The following is a 26,875-nucleotide window of genomic DNA, read 5'->3' as shown; positions in this document are numbered from 1 at the left end:
ATATTGTGAAAATGGCCATACTGCCCAAGGTGATTTCAGATTCAATGCCATCCCCATCAAGCTACCAATGACTTTCTTCACAGAATTGGAAAAAACTGCTTTAAAGTTCATATGGAACCAAAAAGAGCCCGCATTGCCAAGACAATCCTAAGTCAAAAGGACAAAGCTGGAGGCGTCACGCTACCTGACTTCAAACTATACTACAAGGCTACAGTAACCAAAACAGCATGGTACTGGTACCACAACAGAGATATAGACCAATGGAACAGAACAGAGTCCTCAGAAATAATACCACACATCTACAGCCATCTGATCTTTGAGAAACCTGAGAGAAACAAGAAATGGAGAAAGGATTCCCTATTTAATAAATGGTGCTGGGAAATTGGCTAGCCATAAGTAGAAAGCTGAAACTGGATCCTTTCCTTACCCCTTATACGAAAATTAATTCAAGATGGATTAGAGACTTAAATGTTAGACCTAATACCATAAAAACCCTAGAAGAAAATCTAGGTATACCATTCAGGACATAGGCATGGGCAAGGACTTCATGTCTAAAACACCAAAAGCAACGGCAGCAAAAGCAAAATTGACACATGGGATCTAATTAAACTAAAGAGCTTTTGCATAGCTAAAGAAACTACCATCAGAGTGAACAGGCAACCTACAGAATGGAAAAAATTTTTGCAACCTACTCATCTGACAAAGGGCTAATATCCAGAATCTACAAAGAACTCAAACAAATACAAGAAAAAAAACAAACAACCCCATCAAAAGTGGGGAAAGGATATGAACAGACATTTCTCAAAAGAAGACATCCATACAGCCAACAGACACATGAAAAAATGCTCATCATCACTGGCCATCAGAGAAATGCAAATCAAACTACAATGAGATACCATCTCACACCAGTTAGAATGGCAATCATTAAGAAGTCAGGAAACAACAGTGTTGGAGAGGATGTGGAGAAATAGGAACACTTTTACACTGTTGGTGGGATTGTAAACTAGTTCAACCATTATGGAAAACAGTATGGCGATTCCTCAAGGATCTAGAACTAGATGTACCAATGACCCAGCCATTCCACTACTGGTATATACCCAAAGGATTATAAATTACTCTACTACAAAGACACATGCACACGTATGTTTATTGCGGCCTATTCACATAGCAAAGACTTGGAATCAACCCAAATGTCCATCTGTGACAGACTGGATTAAGAAAATGTGGCACATATACACCATGGAATACTATGCAGCCATAAAAAAGGATGAGTTTGCATCCTTTGTAGGGACATGGATGCAGCTGGAAACCATCATTCTTAGCAAACTATCACAAGAAGAGAAACCCAAACACACCGCATGTTCTCACTCATGGTGGAACTGAACAATGAGATCACTTGGACTCGGGAAGGGGAACATCACACACTGGGGCCTATCATGGGGAGGGGGGAGGAGGGAGGGATTGCATTGGGGAGTTATACATGATATAAACGTCATGCACATGTACCCTAGAACTTAAAGTATAATTAAAAAAAAAAAAAATTCTAAAAATAGAGAAGACAAAATTTCCCCACATAAGTGAAATCTATTAAAACTAAAGAAATTTAAAAATGGAAAAATAATATGATTAAGTCGGGAAGACAATACAAGGCTGTAAAAGCAAATTAGAAACAGCAGAATAATAACAGAACTAGAAAATAGCTTTAAAACTCCCAGATTGAAGAGGAGAGAATGAAAGCTTGAGAAATTCAGAATAAAATCTAACATGTATTTTACTCTTTCTATTTCTTGTATTCTTTTCTATGTTTCTGTGTTTATTTCTGTTAAAAATTTTTTAAATGTATTTGGAACACAGTACAAAACCATAAATTTGATGTAAATTTAATCCCAAAAGGATTAATAGAGAATATAGAAAAAGCAAAATTAAGTAATGACCTAAAATTTTATTTCCAAAACTTGAGAAAAATAATTCTTAGTAGAATTCAGTAGCTCTGTAAGTTCCGAGTATGATGAAAACTACACTTTAACAAATCATATGCAAACACATGAACACTAATGTCAAAAAGAAAACATTAAAAGCAGGTGTTCCTCAAGAAGCAAAGGTAAAATGCATCTGAATTCTCAGAAGAGATCATGTAAGTCAATATAAAACAGATTATATTTTTTAAACTACTGAAAGAAAATTCTGACCTAAAGATAAAACATTCAAAAAAACACTTATCAGAAAAAATGTTAATTTTAGCCACCATACTTTTTTCACGCTGAAGAAAATTTTTAACAGAAATAAACACAGAAACATAGAAAAGAATACAAGAAATAGAAAGAGTAAAATATATGATTAAGCAAGAATAAATAAATGTTGACTATAGAAAACAATAATTATTGTGTTTTGATGTTTAAAAGATATAGAAGACAAAATGAATGATGTGAAAAAATTCACTACCTTTTAAAACAACCAATTGTTCAAGAAAGAAATCACAGGGAAAATTAGAAAATATTTTGAGAAATGTAAATAAAAACACAACATACAAAAATTTATGTTATACAGCAAAATTTTAGCCAAAACAATTAGGCAAAAAAAGAAATAAAAGGCAATCAAATTGGAAAGACAGAATAACATAAAATATATTTACAGATAGTATATTCTTGTGTGTAGAAAACCCTAAAGATCCCACATAAACATCTTAGGCTAATAAATTTTAAAAGTTGCAGGATACAAAATCAACACACATACAAAAAATAGCTGCATTTTAATACACTAGCTAGCAATGCATAACCCAAAAAGGAAATTGAGAAAACAATACCATTTGCAATATTATTAGAAAGAACAGAATACTACTTAAGAACAAACTTAAAACCAAAGAGAGACAAGACATACACAATCAAAATTACAAACCATTGCTGCAGTTAAAGAAGACATAAATTTAAAAACATCTCATGTTCATGATTTGAAAGACTTAATATTGCCAAGATAATACTACCCAAGCCAATCTACAGATTCATAACAATCTTGATCAAAATTCCAATGATGCTTTTTGCACAAATTGAAAAATGCTTCACAAAGTTCATATGAAATCCCAACGCACTTCAGGTAGCCTTAAAAGTTTTTAAAAAGGAATAACAAAGTTGAATAACTTATACTTCCTGAGGACAAAACCTCCTGCAAAGCCACAATAATGAAAACAATGTGGTTTGGGATGAAGATAGACATATAGACAAATGGAGAATAGAGAACCCAGAAATTAACCCTAACATTTACGGTCAAATTATTTCTGTCAGGCTTCCATGACCATTCAATGGGTAAATGACAATTGTTTCAACAAATGCTGGGAAAAGTGTATATCCATGTGTAAAAATATAGTTAGACTCTGATCTCGACCATATATCAACATTAACTCAAAATAGATAAAAAGATCTAACTGAAAGAAGAGTTAAAAAGTTAAAGCTCTTAGAGATAAACATAAGGGAAAAGCTTTGTGACATTAGATTTGATGATTTCTTTAGTATTAAACAAAAAACCAGGCAACAAAAGAAAAAATAACTAAACATCATCAAAATTAAAAACTTTTGTACACAAAAGCATACTATCAAGACAGTGAAAAGATAATACATAGAATGGAAAAATAGCAAATCACATATATGATAAGGAATTAATATCCAAAATATATAAATAATTCTAAAACTCAATAATAAAAAGGAAGAACTATTTTAAAATCGGCAAAGGACTTGAATAGAAAATTCTCTAAAGGTATATGGATTGCCAATAAGGGAAATAAAGCTCAATTTTGCTAATCACTAGGGAAGTGGAAATCAAAACTACAGTGATATTCCATTTTGCAACTCTTAAGATGGTTACTATTAAAAAATAAAAATAAATATTGGGCAGGATGTAGAGAAATTGGAACCCCTGTGCTTGCACTGTTGGTGAGACTGGCAAAAAATATGGTGACTCTGCAAAAAAATTGAAAATAGAATTACCATATGCTCCAGCAATTCTTCTGGCCATATACCTGAAATAATTGAAATGAAAACAGGGACCTCAACAGATATTTGTATACCAATGTTCATAGCAATATTATTTACAACAACTAGAAGGTAGAGGCAAATTCAGCATCCACTGACAAATCAATGGATGAACAAAATGTGGTATATGCATACAATGATATATTTTTCAGCTTAAAAAAGAATGAAATTTTGTTACATGATACATCATGGATGAACCTTGAAAATATCATGCTGAGTGAAATAAGCTAGACACAAAAGGGCAAATATTGTATAATACCAGTTATATGAGGTATTTAGAGTAATCAATTCATAGAAACCTCAAGTAGAATAGTGGTTACCACGGGCTAGGGAGAGGGAATAATGGAGGATTTATTTAAAAAAAAAAAAAACAGGCAAAAGATTAAGATGCTTCATTATAGAAGATATGCATATTCCAAATAAGTGTAATAAAAGATGCTCAACATCATATGTCATTAGAGAGCTGTAAATTAAAACAACATTGAATTACCACTAAATAATTAGAATGCTTAAAATCTCAATTCCTGAAAACACCAAATGCTGGTGAGGATATCAAGCAACAAGAACTCTCATTCATTGTTGGTGAGAATGCAAAATGATACATCTACTTTGAAAGACAATTTAGTAATTTCCTACAAAACTAAACAAACATGCTGCTATTATATGACTCAGTAATTGTGCTCCTTGGTATTTACCCAACTGAAATAAAAACTTATGTCCACACCAAAACCTGTAAATTAGTGTTTATAGCAACTGTTATTCACAATTGCCCAAAATGGAAAAAAAAAAAAAAAAAAAAAACCCACATTGTCCTTTAATAGATGAATGATCAAACACACTGTGGTACATCTGTAGAGTGGAATATTATTCAATGATAAAAACAAATAAGCCATAAAGCCATGAAAAGACATGGAGGGATCTTAAATAAATATTACTAAGAGACAGTAAAAAGTTCATGGGTTTCTAGGAGTTTATGGAAAGGGATGAAGGGCTAAATATGTGGATCACAGGGCATTCTTCCACAGTGAAACTATTCTGTATGATACTGTAATAATGGAAACATATTTTTAAGATCCACATATTTTTTAAGATGCATATATTATAAGACCCATATATTTTTAGGACCCATAGAAAGTACAAAGAGTTAAACCCAATGTAAACTATAGACTGTAGTTAATAATAATGTATAAATAGTAGCACAGGAATTATAGGGCATCGCTCTAAGGCAAGATGCAAAATAATAGGGGAAGCAGGGAGGGAGAGGGACCAGATATATTGTAGTTCACTGTACTTGGTGCTTGTTTTTACGTAAACCAAACATTGCTCTGAAAAATGTCTGTATTTTTTTTAAAGCTACTATAGAAAATATACAACGAAGAAGCACCACCAAAATAGCATAACCTTGATACAAAATCAGAAACATTAACTACAAGATATAAAACTATCAAATCCATAAGATAGAAACATTTATATCAAATAAAATACTCAAAAATTGAACTAAAAGCAGGTCATGGTTGGTTTTATTCTGGGAATTAAAGTTGGCTTACTATTTTAAAAATAAATAAATACATTTGTACATTAACAGATTAAAGGGGAAAATCATATAGTAAAGTCAATAGATGCAGAAAAAGTCTTTGATAAAATTTAACATTTATTCATAATAGAAAACACTTAAACTAGAAACAAAATAATTATTTTAACAGAAAATTATAATAAAAATATTCTGCAAATATTACATTAAAGTGTGAAGCCTTGAAATTTTTTCTTTCACAATAAGGACAAGGCAAGAATATCCACCACTTACATTGAATCATGCATAAAAGCCTGAATTTAATATTCTGTTATTTTCTTAACTTCTTGATATTGATGCTTAGACTACTAGTTTTCAGAGTAATAAATTATAACTGTCCATGGCAACTAATGAAAAGTATATCATTAACAAAAAGAGAATGACACTATTACAACTGGCAACATTTCATGAATAATGGAATTTCAGAACACCTACATGCTAATTCAATTGAACTGGAATGATAAATGATAAAGCTGTCTATTGAGAACTGTCATTAAAGAATCTATGCAAATTTGCCTAGATTCAGTAAGATTTCTATTGACTTATAATTATTTTTAAGTAGTTTTTCTTTTTAAACATTTTAACTACAAAATATAACATATGTAGAAATATAAATTAATGTAAATACAGAAGTTTTACCTTATGTATTTCCTTTATGAATGTAATATTTCATAGTAAAAGGTTTTATTAAAAAAACTAACAAGTAGAAGTAAAATGACTGAATGTAAATAAAAATATATGAAGAAAACAATTATGTACCCAATGAAACATGGTAGCAAAAATTGACAATGTATAACTTTGTGTTGAGATCTTATAAAAAATAATAAGGCTGAAGACCTATAATATAACAGAGGAAGTAAAAAACTCAAATCAAAAATTACAATTACAGAAAGAAAAAAGCAAAACATTAAAATGTGGTTGTTTTCTTTGTTAACAACTGATAGCAAATTACTGACAATGTACTAGCATTTTATATCTTCTGAATCCAACTAATTTAGAAATTATAGAATTAAATATTAATACATTCTGGTGAATTTGAGGTTACTCTTATGTTGACTACATCACGCATTGATTTTCTTTTAGGAAAATAATTTTTTAAAACCCTCAACTTGTAAATGTTAATAAATGGAAATGCAATATAAAACTAACAAATTTAAATTACCAGATTAAAACAGACAAACAACTCAGAAGAAATAAAGAAAGCTTTTTGCGTCAAGTTGCATTTGCTATTGGAAATCTCTCCATGAGAAAAAAATATTCCCCGATATGTCAATGTGTTTTTAAGTATACTCTGTAAAATATTGTATACTCATATGCCTTAATTATTAAATGTATGTGAGAGAAAAAGTATATTCACAATATAAGTAAAAACGCATTTATTTGTGTTGAAGAAGAGTAAATGTTTTTATTTAAACATATTACTAATTATTAAGTTGTGACTGCTTACAGTTCAATACGTATCTTGTACAATTCACTTAATACGTTATATAGTGTTAAAACTAGGTCAAGTAATTTTCTTTATATTAGTCTACTAGACCCGGGCAAGTTTAAATAGCTTAGACTCTCAATCCTCATAAGCAGATGTCTATTTGAATTACCCACAACAATAACATGCAATTTAGATATAAAAGTGACTTACCCCTTTCCCGTTGCATTTTGTGGTGGTATTACAGTTATATCCCATTAAATGAACTTTTCTGCAGGTTTTATTTACACAGTACTAAAAGGAAACAAACAAAATTTTTACAATTCACAAATGTCATCTAAAACAAGAAAAAACATAAATGGTTTCATATATATGCATAAGAGATGTTTAAGTTGAAAGACTTTTATTAATATCAATATGACAAATATTAATAAATTATTAAGATAATATTAATCATATTAATATTAGTCATTAATACAAAAATCTAAACAACAAAGTAATTGCAAGCAAAAAAACTGAGGGTGCTTACCTTGACGTGGTTTATGTAAAGGTTACATATAGTTTTGGTTTTTGATACTTACAGCTGGGATTGGATTGAGACACTCACCATATGAGTTTTCTAAATCATGTTAATATTTTGTTATGAATAATTGATTAGATGTTAATGACTTATCTTCTCAAAAAATGGAGCAGAAAATCATTTTGTTTAGATTTTAAGTATAATTCATAAGTTATGAATCTTTGTTATAATATTCCTCAAAATAATATGGCAAGAAAAATATATATTTCTTATAAAACTTTTTTATTGCAAAATGGGTAATACAGTGGTGAATAATCATCTAGATATGTGGTGTTTTGCCTCATTTATGTTTTTCTATTTTTTTCTGACTTTGTAAGCTTCTTTTTTATTTCAAAATGTCACCACAAAATCTGTTTAAGTCATTCACAATATAACAATACCAAACATGAATAAAAATTAGCTTTTTAATTATTTCCTCAAATCTGCATGAAACCAATTTATAGATTATAAGTTGCATATGTCAACCCGGTTTTGTCCCTCATATTCAGCAAATATCAGATGTTCTGGCCAGAGCAATTCAGCAAAAAATAAAACAATATCCAAGACTGTTTTTAGCTTCCATGTATGAGTAAGAATATATGATATTTATTTCTCTGTGCTTGGCTTAATTCAGTTAATACAATGATCCCTAGGTTCATCCATGTTCTGCAAATAACATGAATTTATTTGTTTATCACTAAATAATGATTCTGTTGTGTGTATGTGCCACATTTGCTTTATCCATTCATCCATTAATGGGCAATTAGTTTGATTCCATAGTTTGGTTATTGTGAATAGTGTGGCAATAAACATGGGAGTGTGACTATCTCTTCAACATACTTATTTCCTTTTCTTTGAATAAACACCCAGTAGTAGGATTACTGGATCACATGGTAGCTCTATTTTTAGTTTTGGAAGAAACACCATATTGTTTTCCATAGTAGCTGTACTAATTTGCATTCTCACAAACAATGTATAAGAGTTACCCTTTCTCTGCATTCTCTGCATTTTTGTATTTTAAAAGTTTCAGGTGATGAGCTTCCTAGTTAGTCAGATATGATCATTATACATTGTATACATACAGTGAATTACATTAATTGATATACACAAATGGTACATATTTATAAGGTACATTGTACCTTGCAAACTTTTCTTGTTTCATATAAAACAAGAAAAAGCATTCAACAATGATTTAATATATATACATAAGAGATGCATATACATCATCTGGTTCTTGCATTATTTCCTTAGGGTAATAACCTTCAGCTTCATTCATGTTTCTGCAAAGGACATGACATGATTTCATTCTTTTTTAGGGCTGCACAGTATTCCATGGTGTGCATTTTTAAAAATCCAATCTACTATTGATGGGCTTCAAAGTTGATTCCATCCATGTCTTTGCTATTGTGAATAGTCTTGCAATGAACATACAAATGCTTGTGTCTTTTTGATAGAGTGAGCAATTTTCCTTTGAGTATATACCCAGAAGTGGGATGGTTGGGTCAAATGGCAATTGTTTTAAGTTCTTTGAGAAATCTCCAAACTGCTTTTCACAGTGGCTGAACTAATTTACATCCCCACCAATCGTGCGTAAGTGTTCCCTTTTCTCTTCACCCTCACCAACATTTGTTTGTTGGGGAGAGAATAACAAGGATTTATTTTTTAATGGGTAGAGAGTTTCAGTTTGGGATGACAAAAAAATGTTCTGGATCTGAATAGTAGTGACAGTTGCACAACAATACAAATGTAATTAATGAATTGTCCACTTGAAAATGGGTAGAATTGTAAATTTACATTATGTATATTTTATCACAATAAAAAAAGAAAAAGTTTTATATGCCATATGAAGATTACAAAATTGTCCAAATTAGGCCTCCTACCTGCAGCACCACTCACTGTAGCACCTCCCACCTATGACATTCCCACTATACCTGCTGGAGTGACCCCTGCCCATGGGACCTCCAACAGAGCACCTCTACTGCCCATGGTGATCCCTACTGAAGTGCACACACCTTCCACTTGTCACGCTCCTGTAATCTCCTCCTAAGCACCCCTGCCCATGGCGCCACATGCTGGAGTGCCCCTGCCCTAGTGGCACACCTGCCACACCCACCAGCACACCTACACTCATGACTCTCCATCATCTCCTACAGAGTGGTATTGCCAGCAGTCTGAGAGCACTTTGGCAACTCCAACCCAACTGGAGCTCAACTTCAAAGAACCATCCTCTCAGCCCAAAACCTTCTTAAGCTGATAAACAACTTCAGCAAAGTCTCGGAATGCAAAATCAATGTGCAAACATCACCAGCATTCTCATACACCAACAACAGACAAATGAGTCAACAGCCAACAGAGTCAAATCAAGAATGTACTCCCATTCACAATTGCCACACACACACACACACACACACACACAAATACCTAGGAGTACAGTGAACTAGGGAGGTGAAAGATCTCTACAAGGAGAACTACAAAACACTGCTCAAAGAAATCACAGATGACAAACAATTGGAAACACATTCCATGCTCAAGGACAGGTAGAATGAATACAGCTGAAATGATCATATTGCCCAGAGCAATTTATAGGTTCAATGTCATTCTCATTAAACCACCACTGAAATTCTTCACAGAACTAGAAAAAACTATTATTTCAAAATTCACATAAACAAAAAATGAGTCTGAATAGCCAATGCAATCCTATGCAAAGAGAACAAAGCTGGAAGCATCATGCTGCCTGACTTCAAACTATCCTACAGGGCTACAGTAACCAAAACAGCATGGTACTGATCCAAAAACAGACACAGAGACCAAAGGAACAGAACAGAGAACCCAGAAACAAGACCACACATGTATAACAATCTAATCTTTGACAAACCTGACAAAAACAAGCAATGGGGAAAGGATATTCTATTCAATAAATGATGCTGGGATAAATGGCTAGCCATATACAGAATGCTGAAACTGGACCGCTTTCTTACACCACACACAGAAATTAACTTAAGATGGATTAAAGACCCAAATATAAAACCCAAAACCTTAAAACCCTGGCAATATCATTTAGGACATATGCACAGGCAATGATTTCATGATGCAGATGCCAAAAGCAATTGCAACAAAAGCAAAAATTGACAAATGGGATCTAATTTAACTAAAGAACTTCTGCACAGCAAAAGAAAACAGAGTTAAACAGACCAACCTATAGAATGGCATAAAATATCTGCAAACTATGTATCTGACAAAAGTCTACTACCCAGCATCTGTAAGGAACTTAAACAAAATTACAAGAAAAAAAAAGCCATTAAAAAGTGGGCAAAGAATATGAACAGACACCTTTCAAAAGAAAACATGCATGCAGCTGTTATGCCCAGACCGTTTGTTCCCCGAAGAAGACCACCAGAGTCCAGAGTCAAAGCCAAGCGGCAAGGATCTTTAATGCAAGTTCGAACTTGGTCCCTCCGTTCTACAACATACAAGAGGGCCCCAAACAATGCGTGCGCTTGCTTTTTATAGCTCGAGGTAAACAGGACTTGTCAGGTTACAGAGGAACAAGGCATTTCTCTAGGCTACAGCATTACAATTGGTTTACATGTTAATGTGAAGTTATGCTTTTAGCAGCCTTCTTATCGGTTCCTGCGCTTTTACAAACGGTTGTAACCTTATTGGAGCTTCCCCAGGTGTTGTTTTTCTTAATGTGTTTGTGTCGGGCCCAGGAAGTTGGGACAAAATAGAGGATTGTGTTTGTACTGGGCCCAGGACTAAGATATGTGGCAGACACTGGTAATTAGAGCAGGACAGAGACTTTCACAACGTTTGTCCTTACAATGTCTGGAGTCTATAGATAACCTTAATCGGTTAGGTCCGGGTGGATCTTTAACTAGGCTCAGGGCGCCGCCCGGGCTGTTTGCCTGTGGACTTCATTTCTGCCTCTTAGTCTCTTCATTTGATCTCTTTCAGCAGCCAAGAAACATGGAAAAAAAGCTCAACATCATTGATCATTAAGAAAATGCAAATCAAAACCAAAGTGAGATACCATCTCATACCAGTCAGAAGGGCTATTATGAAAAAGTGAAAAAAATAACAGATGCTGTCAAGGTTGTGGAGAAAAAGGTATGCTTACACACTATTAGTGGGAGTGTAAATTAGTTCAATCATTGTGGAAGACAGTGTGGTGCTTCCCAGAGCAATTCCATTACTGGGTATATACCTGCAGGTATATACATCAATCTAGTATAAAGGCACATGTCTGTTCATTGCAGCACTCTTCACAATAGCAAAGACATGGCATCAACTTAAATGCCCATCAAATAGATTGGATAAAGAAAATGTGCTACATATACACTATGGAATACTACGCAAGCATAAAAATAAAAAATAAAATAAAATAAAAAAACACAAAAAAAACCGAGGTCGTGTCTTCTGCAGGGACATGGATGGAGCTGGAGGTCATTCTCCTTAGCAAACTAATGCAGGAATAGAAAACTAAATACTGCATGTTCTCACTCACAAGTGGGAACTGAATAATGAGAACACATGGACACACAGAGGGGAACAATACACAGTGGGGCCTTTGGTAGGGTGGAGGTTGGGAGGAGGGAGAAGTTCAGAAAAAAGAACTAAAGGATACTAGGCTTAATACTTGGGTGATGGAATAATCTCTACAACAACCCTCATGACACAAGTTTAGCTATGTAACAAACCTTCACATGTACCCCTGTACTTAACATTAAAAGTTAAAAAAAAGAAATAGAAAAAAACACTCATCACCAATCTCAGAGACATGCAAATCAAAACCACAATGAGATACCATCTCACATCAGTTAAAGTCCAAAAATAGTCCAGTATGGTTGCAGAGAAAAGGCAACACTTATAAACTGCTGGTGGAAATGTGAATTAGTTCAACCATTGTGGAAAGCACTTTGGGGATTTCTCCCTGAACTTAAAGCAGAGCTACAATTTGACCCAGCAATACCACTATTGATATACATCCAAAGGAAAACAAGTCCTACCAAAAAGACGCATGCATTCATATGTTTATTACAGCACTATTCACAATAGCAAAGACATGAATTGATGAAGATGCCCATTATGGTGGGCTGGATAAAGAAAATAGGGTGCACACACACCATGGGATACTATGCAGCCACACAAAAAGAATGAAATAATGTCCTTTGCAGCAGCATGGATGCAACTGGAGGATATCGTCCTAAGCAAACTAATGCAGGAACAGAAAACTAAATACTGTATGTTCTCACTTAGGAGTGGGAGCTAAACATTAAATACACATAGCAGAAAAAAAGTGGAATAATAGACACTGGGACGCTTGAAAGGGGAGGATAGGGAAAGGGGCTTGGTTTGGGAGGCTACTTATTGGGTACTAGGCTCACTACCTTGGTGATGGGATCATTTGTACACCAAGCCTCAGTGACATGTAATTTACCCATGTAACAAACCTGCACATATACTTCCTGAATTTAAAATATGGTACAATAGAATAAAATTGTCTAATTTAGACCAGTGTATGTATAAGGAAGGGAGATTATAAGAAATTAATAATCAAGCGATGAACTCTTAAGTACCATTTCTCACTGGATTATAAGTTTGATTTAAAGTTATACATTGCAAAGTTATACATTGATTTAAAGTTATACATTATGCTTTGATCAGAATAAGAAGACAACAAATAATGCATTGTAAATAATTTTAGGAAACAGAATAAAGTACCATTCATGGCCATTTAAGTATGCATCTAAATTTATGTGAATATTGCATAGACATATTTTGAATGCTTTTGAGATTATTTTTTGTCGTATTCTAAGTAGCACAAGAACTTTCTATATATAGGTGCAAAAGGCCACATGGGAATGTGAAAAATAGCTTTATATTAAAATGTATACTAATATTATAACTGAACATGTTTCACTTAATATCTGTTATTTCTGCAATCCATTCTGGAAGTCTAATTGGACAAAAGACACTTCAAGTAAGAAAAATAGGAATCTATTTTTAAAAATCAATGTGGTCAACATCCTGTGATGAAGGCAATCTTAGTTAACTTTCAATAAATTCCCCTTAGATCTGTTGGCTCAATATGAATATGCACCAAACAAAGTAATGGAAACACACTTTTAATCACATAAAACACTGCAAGTGATGTGTGATAACTGATAGTTCAACAAAGAAATTTCCAATTACACAGAGTTCTGATTCCTATGCATTTCTTAAAAGCAAATAATAAATAAAAAATATCTAAGAGTCTGAAAATAATTTTTCTTAATTAGTGTTGGTTTTTGTATGCCAAAAATTGTAATCATTTAAGAACAAAAGAGACAAACAAGTTATTGTCATTTTAGAAATGAAAAAGAAACACTTTAACCAAAATATTAACATGCTGTAGTTGGCATGTTTGTGTTCCCCAAAATTCACCTGTTGAAGCCTAATCTCCAGTGCAATCATATTGAAAGGTGGAGCCCTTAGAAGGCAATTAGATCATGAGGGTAGAATCCCCATGAATGGGATTAGTGCCTTAATAAAAGAGGTCCAGTGGAGCTTGTTCACCAACTTTAAAGCAGAGAACTAACCAGGCACTAAATCTGCTAGCACTTTGATCTTGGACTTCCCAGCCTCAAAAACTATTAAGTAGTACATTCCTGTTCTTTGTAAATTACCCAGTCTCAGGTATTTCATTATAGCAGCATGAATGCACTAAGATAGAAATTGGTACTGAGAGGTGAAATGTTGCTATAACAAATACCTAAAGATGTGGAAGTTGCTTTGGAACTCACTAATGACTGGAGGTTGAAAAGGTTTGGAAGTGCATGCTAGAAAAAGCCTACATTGCTATAAGTGGAAAATTAAGGATGATTCTGGTGAGGGCTCAGAAGAGGATAGCTGTAGAGAGAGCCTCAGTCTTTTCACAGGTTACCTAACTGGTTCTGATCAGAGCATTGGTAGGAAAATGGATGGTGAAAGCCATTTTTATGAGGTCTCAATTGAAATGAGGACCAAGGTACTGTAAACTGAGGGAAAGATGATCTTTGTTATAAAGAGACAAAGAACTTGGCTAAATTGTTTGTGTCCTAGAATGTGGAATGTGTCCTTTTAATTGTTTGTGTCCTTTTGTAGAATGTGGAATTTCTGAGCCATGAAATAGGATATTTCAGAGAAGAAGAAATATGTTAGCAGATGGTGGAGGGAGCAACATGCTTTTTTTTATCGGTTTATAGTAAAGTATGAGAAGAAATAAATATTAAACAAGGAATTTATAAAGAAAAGGAAAGCAGAACTAAAAGATTTGGAAAATTCTTATCCCCACCATGTTGTAAAGAATGAAAAAGCACATTTTCAGGAGAAAACACCAAGGATATGACCAAGCCACCTTTCGAAAAAGAGATTAAGAAGGTTTGGAAACTAGGTGATATTCCCCAAATCAATGGAAGAATGACCCTGAAGGCATTTCAGAGATTATCAGTGCTGCCACTCCCATTACAGAATTGGAGTTACAAGGCTTGAGGGACAAAAGAGGAGCTTCATGCACCCACAGGACTTTGGCACTTACTGCTTGTGATGGCTTAAGTCTCTGTTCCCTGCATTCTAGCAAACTGTTTCTCAAGCATACCAGGTGGGGCTCCCGTGGGCCCAGATGGGATGAGACCCAAGGGAATGTCCTTCTGAAGGGCACATTGTATCAACCTTGGGGGTGTCTCCTTGGTGCCATCTCTACGAGGGCTCAGAGTGAAAAGCTATGGAGGCATGGCTGCCTTCATCTTGACTTCAAAGGATGCCCAAGAGACCCTCAGAGCACAGGCAGAGAACTGTCCTACTAGGGCAATGCCCAGTGGAGCTGAGAGCAAGAGTGAGGCCAGCACAGATAGCCCCCACTAGGGTCACGATTACTCAAGCAATGAGTACAGAACTGCCCCCTTAACCTCAGGTTGGTTGAGTCCCTGGTGTGCAACTCTAGCCTAAGAGAGCCCCAGACATACAACTCCAACCTGTGAGAGGTGTGCATGGGCTGTAACCAGCACATCCATTGAGACTGGGCTACCTAGAGCCTTGGGGGCGCAGTTTGTGCCCCAGTGTGCCTGGAAGATATGTCAAAACATTGTTCTCCAGCTCTAATATTTAATGTTTTTTGCCTCATTGGAGTTTGGACTTACTTGGAACCCTTTCTTACTTCCTATTTCTCCCTTTTGTAATGGGCATATGTATCCTATGCCTGTTTACTATTGTATTTTGTCAGTAAATAAATTGATTTCACAAGTTCAAAGCTGGAAGGCAAAATGCCTTAGGATGAATCATATCTTGAATTGCACCCATATCTGAGTTAGATGATATTTAGATGAAAATCTGGACTTCAGACTTTTGAGTTGACATTAGAATGAGTTATGGATTTGGGGGTTCCTGGGACGGAATACATTTTACATATGAGAATAATATGAATTTAGGGAGTCAGGGGTGTAATGTTATGGTTTGAATGTGTTCCCCCAAATTCATATGTTCAAATTCAATACCCAATTCAGTACTATTGATAAGTGAGGCTTTTAGGGAGTGTGAGGGTCATTAGGTCATGAGAAAAGAACCTTCATAAATGGGATTGGTGCTCTTTTAGAAGAGCTCCAAGGGAGCTTATTCACTCTTTCTCCCATGTGAGGATGCAGCAAGAAGGTGCCATTTTTGAAGCAGATAGTGGACTCTCACCAGACACTGAATCTGTTGGTTCCTTGATCTTATATGCTTAGCACTGTTATGTCTCCTAAACAGCCATGATAAAAGTTTTTGCTAATTTCAAGCAATCTTCCAAAATTTACCATGTAAATTCAATGTCTTGTGCCATCTAATCTCTACAAGCTACTTTAGTATACATAGAATAAGAGGACATTTATTATCTTTACAAACACATATTTTTCTTGAGGATCCAGAATATTGAAGTGTCCAAATACCATCAATGAACTTCCATATATTGTTTTTTAGACAACGTGACTCAACATAATTATAATTCCAAACAAGAAAACTCACATAATTACATCCATTAACACAGAAAAAGCATTTGACAAAATTCAGTATTCATTTATGATTTTAAGAAAAAAAACCTCTAAGTAAACAAATAATAGGAACTCCCTCAATGACGAAGAAACAGTGAAGGAACATCTTCAAAAACCTATAGTTAATATCATACTTAATTAAGAAAAACTGAATGTTTTCCCAGAAGAGCAGGAAGAAGGCCAGGGTGTCCCCTCCTACCAGTATTTTTCAGCATAGTAGTTACATTCCTAGTTGGTGAAATAAGGCAAGAAGAGTAAATTTTAAAAAAACAAACATTATGAAAGAAACCATTAGGCATTCCCATTTTTCATGTGATGTAATTGTTCACATACCAAATATTAACAAACATATCCTTAAAAACTTTTAGAGCTAAGACGTGAGTTTACCAAGGTTTCAGGACACAAGTTCAATACATAAAAATCACATTTCTCTAACAATCGTATGTGTGAAAATTAAAACATAATACCATGTAAAATTGTTCCAGTGTAAGCAAAATACTTACATTTAAATGTAAAAAGTACATACAGGATCTATATCCTGGAAATTATAAACTACTGATAAAAGAAATCAAAGACTACCTATATAGTTGAAGACACATATTCATAGATTGAAAGACAATATAGTAAAGATGTCAATTCTCCCCAAATTCATCTATAGTTTTTACACAATTTCTATCAAAATTCTCCAAATATTTTGTCTAACATAAGTTTATTCTAAAATTTATATGAAAAGTTACAAAACTTAGAATAGTCAAAACAATTTTGAAAAATAGTAATACAGTGAAGAGAATCACCCTGCCTAATACTAAGGTTTACTTCAGAATTAGGGAAATCAAGAGTATGCTAATGACAGATGAATAGACATGTAGACCAGTTTAACAGTGCAGAGAACTCCAAAATAGACCCACAAAATATGCCTAATTAATTTTTGACAAAGGTACAAAAGTAATTCAATGGAGAAAGAAAAGCCTTTCAACAAATAGTTTTTAACTAAATGGCCATACATAGGCAAAAAACAAACAAGCAAACAAAAAATCTCTTAAACTTCACAAAAGTGTTAATTTAAAATTACACTTTAAGTTACACTTTAAGTCCACATTGGAATGTGGACTCCAATGTAAAATGGAATATACATTTTTGAAAAACGCAGGAGAACAGCTTCATGATCTAGCTCTAGGTGAAGAATTATTAGATTTGACACCAAAAGCATGATACATAAAAGGAAACATTGCTAAACTGGACCTTATGAAAATAAAAAGTTTTTGTTCTGAGAAAAGCTGTGGATGGGGAGAAAAAGCTACAGGAATGGCGTTAGCAAAATGGAGTAATAGGAGGTTCAAAGACTAATCTGACAGCTATTCATGCATGAAATAATCTTCATCAGAACTCTGAAGTCTGAGAGAAGGAAGAAAGAACCAATGTGGAGCACAGAAATGAGGAAAGACAAATTGGAAAATGTAGGAAGAATGATTTTACTTTAACCATGTCAATTCTCGCCCAAGCCTAACACAGCAGATAGGAGAAAGATGCTCTCCACCTGGGAGCTCTCCCATTGGGGAGAAAGAGTGAAGTATGTGTCTGAATTTGCTGCAAATTCCAGCAACAGACTCACTCCAGGAGACCACATCACCAAGTCAGTCCCCATGAACCCAGGCTCCAGATCTACCCCTGCAGACCCAAGCCCCAGTCCTGTGCCAGTTGATTCAGACACCAGCACACTGCTGCAGACTTAGGCTGCAGGATAGCCCCAGAGTCCAGTAAGCTCTTGCAGACACAGGAACCAGAACTGCCCCTGTGTACACACGTTTCTATACTCTAATAACAAACATTCTGAAAAAGAAAATCAAAGAAGTTATCCTGTTTATAATAGCTCCCAAAAATACTTATGAATAAATTTAATCAGGGGGACAAACACCTGAACATTGAAATATATAAAATCTTGATGAAAGAAATTGAATATGGTACAAACAAATGAAAACATATCTCATTTTCACAGATTGCAAATATATTTTTTGTCCATACTATCGAAAGCAACCTACAGGTTCAATGCAATCTGCATCAAAATACAAATGACATTCTTCATAGAAATAGAAAAAAATTCAAAATTTTCATAAAGCAACAAAAGTCCATTATTAAGCAAACATAACAAAGCTGTAGGTATCACAAAATCTGACTTAAAACTATACTACAAATTTATAGCCTGCAAAATGGCATGGTACCGGCATGAAAACAAGTACATGGACAATGGGACAGAATAGAGAGCCCAGAAATAAATTCACAAATATACAGTCAATGGATTTTAGAAAAATATGCCAAGAATACACAACAGGGAAATGGAAATTCCCTTCAAAAACTGGTTAAGAAAACTGGATATTACAGTCAATATCCAGGGAAACTGGATATTATATGTAGAAACATGAAATTAGACCCTTATCTCACCTCATACAAAAATCAACTCAAAATGGATTTAAAAATCCGGCCGGGCGCGGTGGCTCAAGCCTGTAATCCCAGCACTTTGGGAGGCCGAGATGGGCGGATCACGAGGTCAGGAGATCGAGACCATCCTGGCTAATATGGTGAAACCCCGTCTCTACTAAAAAATACAAAAAACTAGCCAGGCGATGAGGCGGGCGCCTGTAGTCCCAGCTACTCGGGAGGCTGAGACAGGAGAATGGCGTGAACCCGGGAGGCGGAGCTTGCAGTGAGCTGAGATCCGGCCACTGCACTCCAGCCTGGGTGGCAGAGCAAAACTCCATCTCAAAAAAAAAAAAAAAAAAAAAAAAAAAAAAAAAAAAAAATCCATAAGACCTGAAATTATAAAATTAATAAAAGGAAACATAGCAGAAAATCTTCATGACATTGGTTTGGGCATAATTTTGGAGATACGAATTGTATATGCAACAAAAGCAAAAATAGACAAATTGGATTATATCAAGCAAAATCTTCTGTGTAGTCAAGGACACAGTTAACAGAGAGAATAAACAGCCTATGAAATGATAGAAAACATCTGAAACCCATACATCTGATGAGGAGTTAATATCCAAAATATATGAGGAACTCTAACAAATGAATGGTAAGAAAACGATCTCATTAAAAACTTGGCAAAGTATATAAATAGAAATTTATTTTAAAAAGATACAAATCGCCAATAGATAGAAAAAATACTCAAAATCACTAATAAATCATTAGAAAAATGCACATTAAAACCACAATGAGACATCACCTCATACCTGTAAGCATAGCTATTATCAAAAAGACTAAAGATAGTAAGAGTTGGAGAAGATGTGGAGAAAAGGGAATGGATATGATTTGGCTCTATGTCCCCACCCAAATCTCATGTTGAATTGTAATCCCCAATGCTGGGGGAGGGATCTGTTAGGAGGTGACTGGATCACTGGGGCAGATTTCCCCCTTGCTGTTTTCGTGATAGTGAGTTCTCATGAGATCTGGTTATTTGAATGTGTGTAGCACTTCCCCCTTCTTTCTCCTCTCTCTTCTCTCTCTTTCTCTCTTGCCAGCCATGTGGATATGTGCTTATTTCCCCTTTGCCTTTCACTGTGATTGTAAGTTTCCTGAGGCTTCCCCAGCCAGGCCTCCTGTACAGCCTGTGGAACTGTGAGTCAATTAAATCTCTTTTCTTCATAAATTACCCAGTCTCAGGTAGTTCTTTATACTAGTATGACAACAGACTAATACAGAAAATTGGTACCAGAGAAGTGGGGCATTGCTATAAAGATACCTGAAAATGGGGAAGCAACTTTGGAACTGGATAACAGGCAGAGGTTGGAAGGAAGCATTCAGCATGGAAGAAACATGAAAGCCAGGAGACCCAGCAAGCCAGCTTATCCTACCTTCTTCCTTCTGCTTTTTTCTAGTCGGGCTGTAAACCACATTGAGGGTGGGTCTTCCTCTCCCAGTCCACTGACTCAAATGTTCATCTCCTCTGGTAACACTCAAAGACACACTTAGAAACAATACTTTACTAGCAATCTAGGCATTCTTCAATCCAATCAGGTTGACACCTAATATAAACCAACACAGGAACCCTTGTACACTGTTGGTGGGAATATAAATTCATATAGCCACTATGGGAATCAGTACATAAGCTTCTCAAAATCTGAAAATGGAAATACCATATGATCCACCAATTACGCCGCTGGATAAACATCCAAAGGAACAGGATTCTAAAGAGATGTCCACACTACCCTCTTCAATGTAGAATTTTTAACAATAACCAAAACATGGAAGAAATCTAATCTAAATGTCCATTAATAAATGAATGGATAAAGAAAACATGGTATATACATACAATGGAATATTATTTAGGTATAAAAAAGGAATTCCTGCCATTTGCAACAACATGGATGAACCTGGAGGACAATAGGCTAAATGAAATAAGCCAAGCACAGAAAAACAAATGCTACATGATATTGCTTATATGACAAATCTTAAATAATAAAACTTAACAGAAGCAGAGAGTGGAATGGTGGTTACTAGGGACTGGGGGAAGGGAGAAATGGGGAGATATTAGTCAAAAGTTAAAACATTTTGGTTATCTGAGATAAGTAATTCCTAGAGATTGACTGAATGTCACAGTTTATATAGTTAACAATAATGTATTATGTACTTAAAAAATTCCTAGGGGGTAGATCATATGTTAAATGCTTCTATGAGAAAGGTAACAATAATAAGTAAGTAAATAAATAAATAAAAGATTGGGAAAAAGTTTTGGAAGTTATAAGTAGCTTACAACATGGAAGATAGTGATCATTTCACAGATGTATAATTATCTCTAAACTCATCAACTTATTGTTTATTTATTTATCTTCTATTTATTTATTTATTTGAGACAGGGTCTTGCTTTGTTAACCAGACTGGAGTGCAGTGGTATGAAAGCCTCAGTCTCCTGAGCTCAAGAGATCCTCTTGCTTCAGCCTCCCAAGTAGCTGAGACTACAGGTGTGTGCCACCTCACCTGGCTAATTTTTAAAAATATTGTTCCTTTTTTTAGAGACAAGGTCTTGCTATGTTTCCCAGGAAGGTCTGGAACTCCTGAGCTCAAGTGATCCTCCCATCTTGGTGTTTCAAAGTGGTTTTTGTATGTCAAATAAAACTATACAATTCAACCAAAAAAAGTAAGTAAAACAAACTACAGAGTAGAAGAAAATATTTGCCATCTTGCCTTTATGATATTTAAAGATAATTAAACTGAACTTTAAAAAAAGACAATCTGATTAAAATAGGCTAGACATGATCTAATGCTTTACTCAGGAGGATATACTGATGACATATAAGCCCATTGAAAAAATATTGAATATTATTAACTATTAAAGAATGCAAATATCACTATGCACATATAAAAATGAGAAAATAATAAGTAGTGCTAACACCAAACGCCAGTGAGGACATGGAGAAACTTCTCACTCACACACTACTAGTGGAAATGAAAAATGGTGGAGCCACTCAATCAAAGATTATAGCAGCTTCTCATAGAACCAAAAACATACTTAGCTTGCAAATCAGAAATTACACCCTTAGACTTTGGACAAGGAAACAATACACCTATTGTCTCAGTTTCTGCAAGTAATAAAAGGAATGGCACAGCTTGGTCTTTTGCTTCAGATATTTGCATAGGCTGGTATTAAAATACCAGCCAATTTCATCTGAAGGTTTTACTAAAATGAATATGCTTCCAAATTTGTCACGTGGTTGTCAGAAGGCTGTTGTATTAACATGCTCATTTCCTCAAGGTCTTTTGGGTGGAGGCCATACTCAGTTTCCTCCCATGTATACCTCTTCAACATGGCAGCTTGTTTCATCCAAATAAGCAATGAAGAAGGGGCAGGAGAACAAAATGAAAAATACTATCTGTTATAACCTAATATTGCAAGTTATAGTCCACCATTTTTTCCATACTCTATTTGCTAGAAGCAAGTCACTATGTCCATCCCTCACATGGTTGGTAGGGAAAGTGTATTATAAAGGGAGGAAGCAGAAGATGATAAGATATTGGAGGGCATTTTGAAAGCTGAGCAGCACAGTTCAGCTTCTAATGTTGTGTATCTTTTAGACATAAAAACCACAAGAATTGTTAAGCTCTCCAGAATTCTCATTTCATTATAGCATCAGTTCAAAGCCTATTTCTTCATCTGAGTTAACTCCATCTGTGGATTAAGTTCATGGGTATACTTCCTTGAGTATTGCTCCTCCATCTGTAGATCTTTGACACTAGAGAGTAATCTGTCCCCAACCCCAACAATATATAATGGTAATAAAGGCATAGAATAACTTACAGATACTTTCATTCAAAGTGTGTGTGTTGGGGGGAGGATTAGAACTAAAAAGGAATTACTAGTCCATAGCAATTCTGAAATATCTAGAAGGGCTCATGTTGGGAGTTCCTTGATTGGCTTTCAAGGTTTCTGAATAATCTCTCTTGGCTCTCAGTTCTGCCTTCTCGGTTCTTATTTCACTAAGCATTCCTTCTTTTTTCAGGAAAGGTAGCACGTGTTTGCCTCTGAGCAATTGTCTCAGCCTGCCTCCTCTCAGTAGAATTTTGGGGGTCCAACAGCCTCTTTTCATTTTGTATTTTCTTTACTGGCAGTTTCTCAAAAACTGTGGGTCTCCTGTGAATCTCTTTGGGACTCTTTACATTAAACAAAAGCCATGCTCTCAAATATCTTTGAAGTGAACCATTTTCTACCTTGGGCTTGTGCTGAGATGGCTGAAGGACAAAGCTCTGAAGTTTCTAGATGCTCTACTTCTTAAAATTAGAGCATTTGTGAGGCACAGTCTTTCTTTATTGAAAGGACTTTTGTATAACTGAATAACATTCTGAGCCTTTTATTGTAGAACATTAGTTAAAAGTTGATCTTGACTAATCTTTTGGAACTCTTAACTAGTGTTTTATAGCCTCACTCTTGACCATGGTTTCCTAATAGTTCTTGGAATCCATTTCTTTATTTTAGCATCTTTTGCTGTCTGTAGAGGCTAAGATTTTTCAAAATCATCAATGATTATGTTTTATTTAACAGTTCCCTCAGCTTATTTCATTTCATATTATATTATAAGCTGTTAGAAGGGATCAGAAGCTAGATCACCAAGTTATGTACACATTCTACTTTCCACATACTGTAGAAGACAATATGCTAAGCTTTCTGCCACTATATAAAAAGAACCTTACTTCCTCCAGTCTTTAATAATACTACTCCTAACTACCACTTGAGCCCTCACCAGCCAGGTCCTTAAACTCTGGAGTTGTACTTAAGGTCCGTCCCAGGCAATTTGAGCTTTCTGTACCTTGGTCTTCAATATTCTTTTGGTCCCTATCTACTTCCTTGTTCTATATTCCTTCCCACTTTTTTTTTTTGAGACAGAGTCTCACTCTGTCGCCCAGGCTGGAGTGCAGAGGCCAGATCTCAGCTCACTGCAAGCTCCGCCTCCCGGGTTTATGCCATTCTCCTGCCTCAGCCTCCCGAGTAGCTGGGACTACAGGCGCCCGCCACCTCGCCCGGCTAGTTTTTTTTTTTTTTTTTTTGTATTTTTTAGTAGAAATGGGGTTTCACCGGGTTAGCCAGGATGGTCTCGATCTCCTGACCTCGTGATCCGCCCATCTCGGCCTCCCAAAGTGCTGGGATTACAGGCTTGAGCCACGGGCCCGGCCTCCTTCCCACTTTTTAAGGTATTTGTTACAGCAGCACCATATTTCCAGGTATCAAATCTGTATCAGTTATCTATTGCTGCCTAACAAATTATCACTAAAATTAATGACATTAAACAACACATATTTATTATATCACAGCTTCTGTGAGTCTGAAATTCAAGCACATCTTATCTGGGTTCTCTGCTTCACAGTCTCTTACAAGCTGAAATCAAGGCGTTATCTGCTTTCTGGGACTGTTGTCTCATCTCTTGGTCTGACTTGCAAAGCTCCTCTTCATAGCTTGCTTGTGTGGTTTTGGCAGAATTCAGTCCCTCACAGGCTGTTGAACTGAAGGCCTCAGATTTTCACTGTCCTACAGTTGATTTCCTTGTGGGATTTTCCAGGAAGGCAGCTTGCTTCAGCAAAGCAAGCAATCTGAGAATGCAAGGGAGACAGTCCATGCAAAACAGAAGTCACTATCTATTCTCATCTTCTTTCTTGTCTCTAACCTCTGATCTTGTGACATTCCAAAACTTTTGCATTTTATTTGTTACAAGCAAGTCATTAGATACAGCCTACAGGCAAAGGAAGGGATTACACAAAGGAATGAATGACAGAAAGTGGGATCGCTGAGAGTCATTACAGGAGCAGATCACCACACGAAGGTTTTTCAAGGAATTAGGGTTGCTGACACCAGATATAACAATTAACTAACTCATCCTCCATTTCTAGGTTCTGTTTTATTTTTACACATCAAATAAGCACCAAATGACATTTAAATGCAACACTCTAATTTATAATTATTGTGCGAAATTTCAGATGCCACATATTATCATGTTTTCTGGAGCATGTGCCCTTATATTGCAAGATTAACCAAGTCTCTAAAGCCTTTTTGTCCTCTTTTTATGTTATGATGACATAGATATAAGCATTCATATCTATTCATGCATGTATATACACATGAGCCTGTATATGCATACTATAGCAATGTTTCCCAGTATAGATTCTTGTTTGGTTTCAAACCTTTTGTACACTTGTATTTTGATCAGATACAAATCAAATAATTTAAGAAATATGTAAAGTCAATTAATGTTCTTTGTGAAGCAAGGAAAATGGGAAACTTTGTGTTAGCATTTTACAATTTAAAGCTACCAGATGTCAGTTAGTAAAATCTTGTGCTTAAAATATATATGTACTTAGTTTTACATAAAGACTGATAATATTTTAATCCAAAAAGCAATGTAATTGGATAACTTAGGCTTGTTTTAATTATCATTTAAACATCACATGGGAAATAAATGCTAGCACAAGTTTAAATCCATTCAATATAATTGTGATAGTCATCATGGAATGCAGTATCTGATAATCAACATAATTTAACACAGCTGAATATAAATTATCACATTTTGTTACCATTTCTGGACCACACATGGTGCCATCAGCCACATAGGCATTGTCTGTTCCATCTGATCTCATGGAGGACCCAGTGGCTATAGATACACAGACATGGTCTTGAATATATGAATAAACTGTATATTGAATGTCACTCTTATAAGCATTTTTATGCGGCTGAACACAAGCTAATTTTCCACAGAGAACATCCCTGGAAGTGGAAAGCAAAAAATTCCATATCAGTTTATCTCTTAATGATAACAAGTTCCAAGTGAGTACTGCATAGATGGTAACATAAATACTGTTAATTGACAGTACAACACTTGAAAAATGCCAAACTAAAACATTATTTTATGGTGCGCAACAACTAAATGCAACTGTCTTAATAGCAGAATTGAAATGTATATGCTTAACTCAGATGTGAAAACATGACTTCATTTCCTATTATAGAGCCCAATTTTGGTTCTCTAGGTTCCAGTCGTCTTAGGCCATTCACATTTTACCACACTCTGGGAGAATTAGTCACTTGCCCCGGTTTGACATAGCTTGGCCAGCCTGGTCACTTATTACACAAAATTTGCTGAGAGTGGCTAATTACATTTCTCTTTCTGTACATTTTATTGTGCCTATCATTCTTGTCATGATGTCTAGACAGTACATTTCTGCTGTGTACACACCCTTCATTTTGATCCACAATTTCTCCCAACATACAGATATTTCCAGCATATTTAACTTATCTGTCAAAAATTTAAGAACTTTTAGATCCCCTCCATGCCACAAACATACCAAAGGTTATCTTATCCCACAGATGCTTTATTTCGCCATTTGTAATCTATCATTAGGTAAAATACTGGCTTCTCTATGAGGCTAACAGTATTTCTAGACTATGCTCTGAAAGATAATCTATGTAACTTTTTTACTTGAAATTATTGAAATCTAATTATCAAATACCATCCTCAATTAGCATAATCATTTTTAGCCATTGATCTGCGTCTACTGAACATGTCATTATTATTTCATCAAAAGGCTCCTCTTAGGAAATTTTACGCATTTGTCCTAAAAGACCATTTGAGGCTTTTTCAGTATCAGAAGAATAAGCTTAATTACATCAAGAAGTAAAGATTGAAATGAGATTAAGAGCTGAAACCTAAATTACATTCCACTTCCACTTTTGTCTTCCCTCCAGCATAACTTTTCTACTTTCCCAGGTCTCGATATTTCTTT

The 26,875-nt window shown here is 35.0% G+C and overlaps 1 protein-coding gene across 3 annotated transcripts in view; it reads right to left on the bottom strand.

Moving 5' to 3' along the window:
• The window catches only part of LOC117095185 (disintegrin and metalloproteinase domain-containing protein 18), a 166,940-nt gene that overhangs the window by 29,195 nt on the left and 110,870 nt on the right, over positions 1 to 26,875 (bottom strand). For 2 of the 3 annotated variants that reach the window (XM_033231933.1, XM_033231922.1), the window contains exons 16-17: positions 25,673 to 25,862; positions 7,232 to 7,312 (exon numbers count right to left, since the gene is read on the bottom strand). In XM_033231933.1, coding sequence (XP_033087824.1) covers positions 7,232 to 7,312; positions 25,673 to 25,862 — 271 coding nt within the window. Of the gene's footprint in view, positions 1 to 7,231; positions 7,313 to 24,246; positions 24,695 to 25,672; positions 25,863 to 26,875 lie in introns of those variants that run through there. The other variant, XM_033231944.1, reaches the window with a different exon arrangement.

This window comes from Trachypithecus francoisi, unplaced genomic scaffold (genome assembly GCF_009764315.1).
Source record: "Trachypithecus francoisi isolate TF-2019V2 unplaced genomic scaffold, Tfra_2.0 Contig01440, whole genome shotgun sequence".
In the NCBI taxonomy this organism is placed as follows: Eukaryota; Metazoa; Chordata; class Mammalia; order Primates; family Cercopithecidae; genus Trachypithecus; species Trachypithecus francoisi.
Note: the sequence above shows the minus strand (reverse complement) of the source record. Positions and strands in the feature narration are given on the sequence as shown.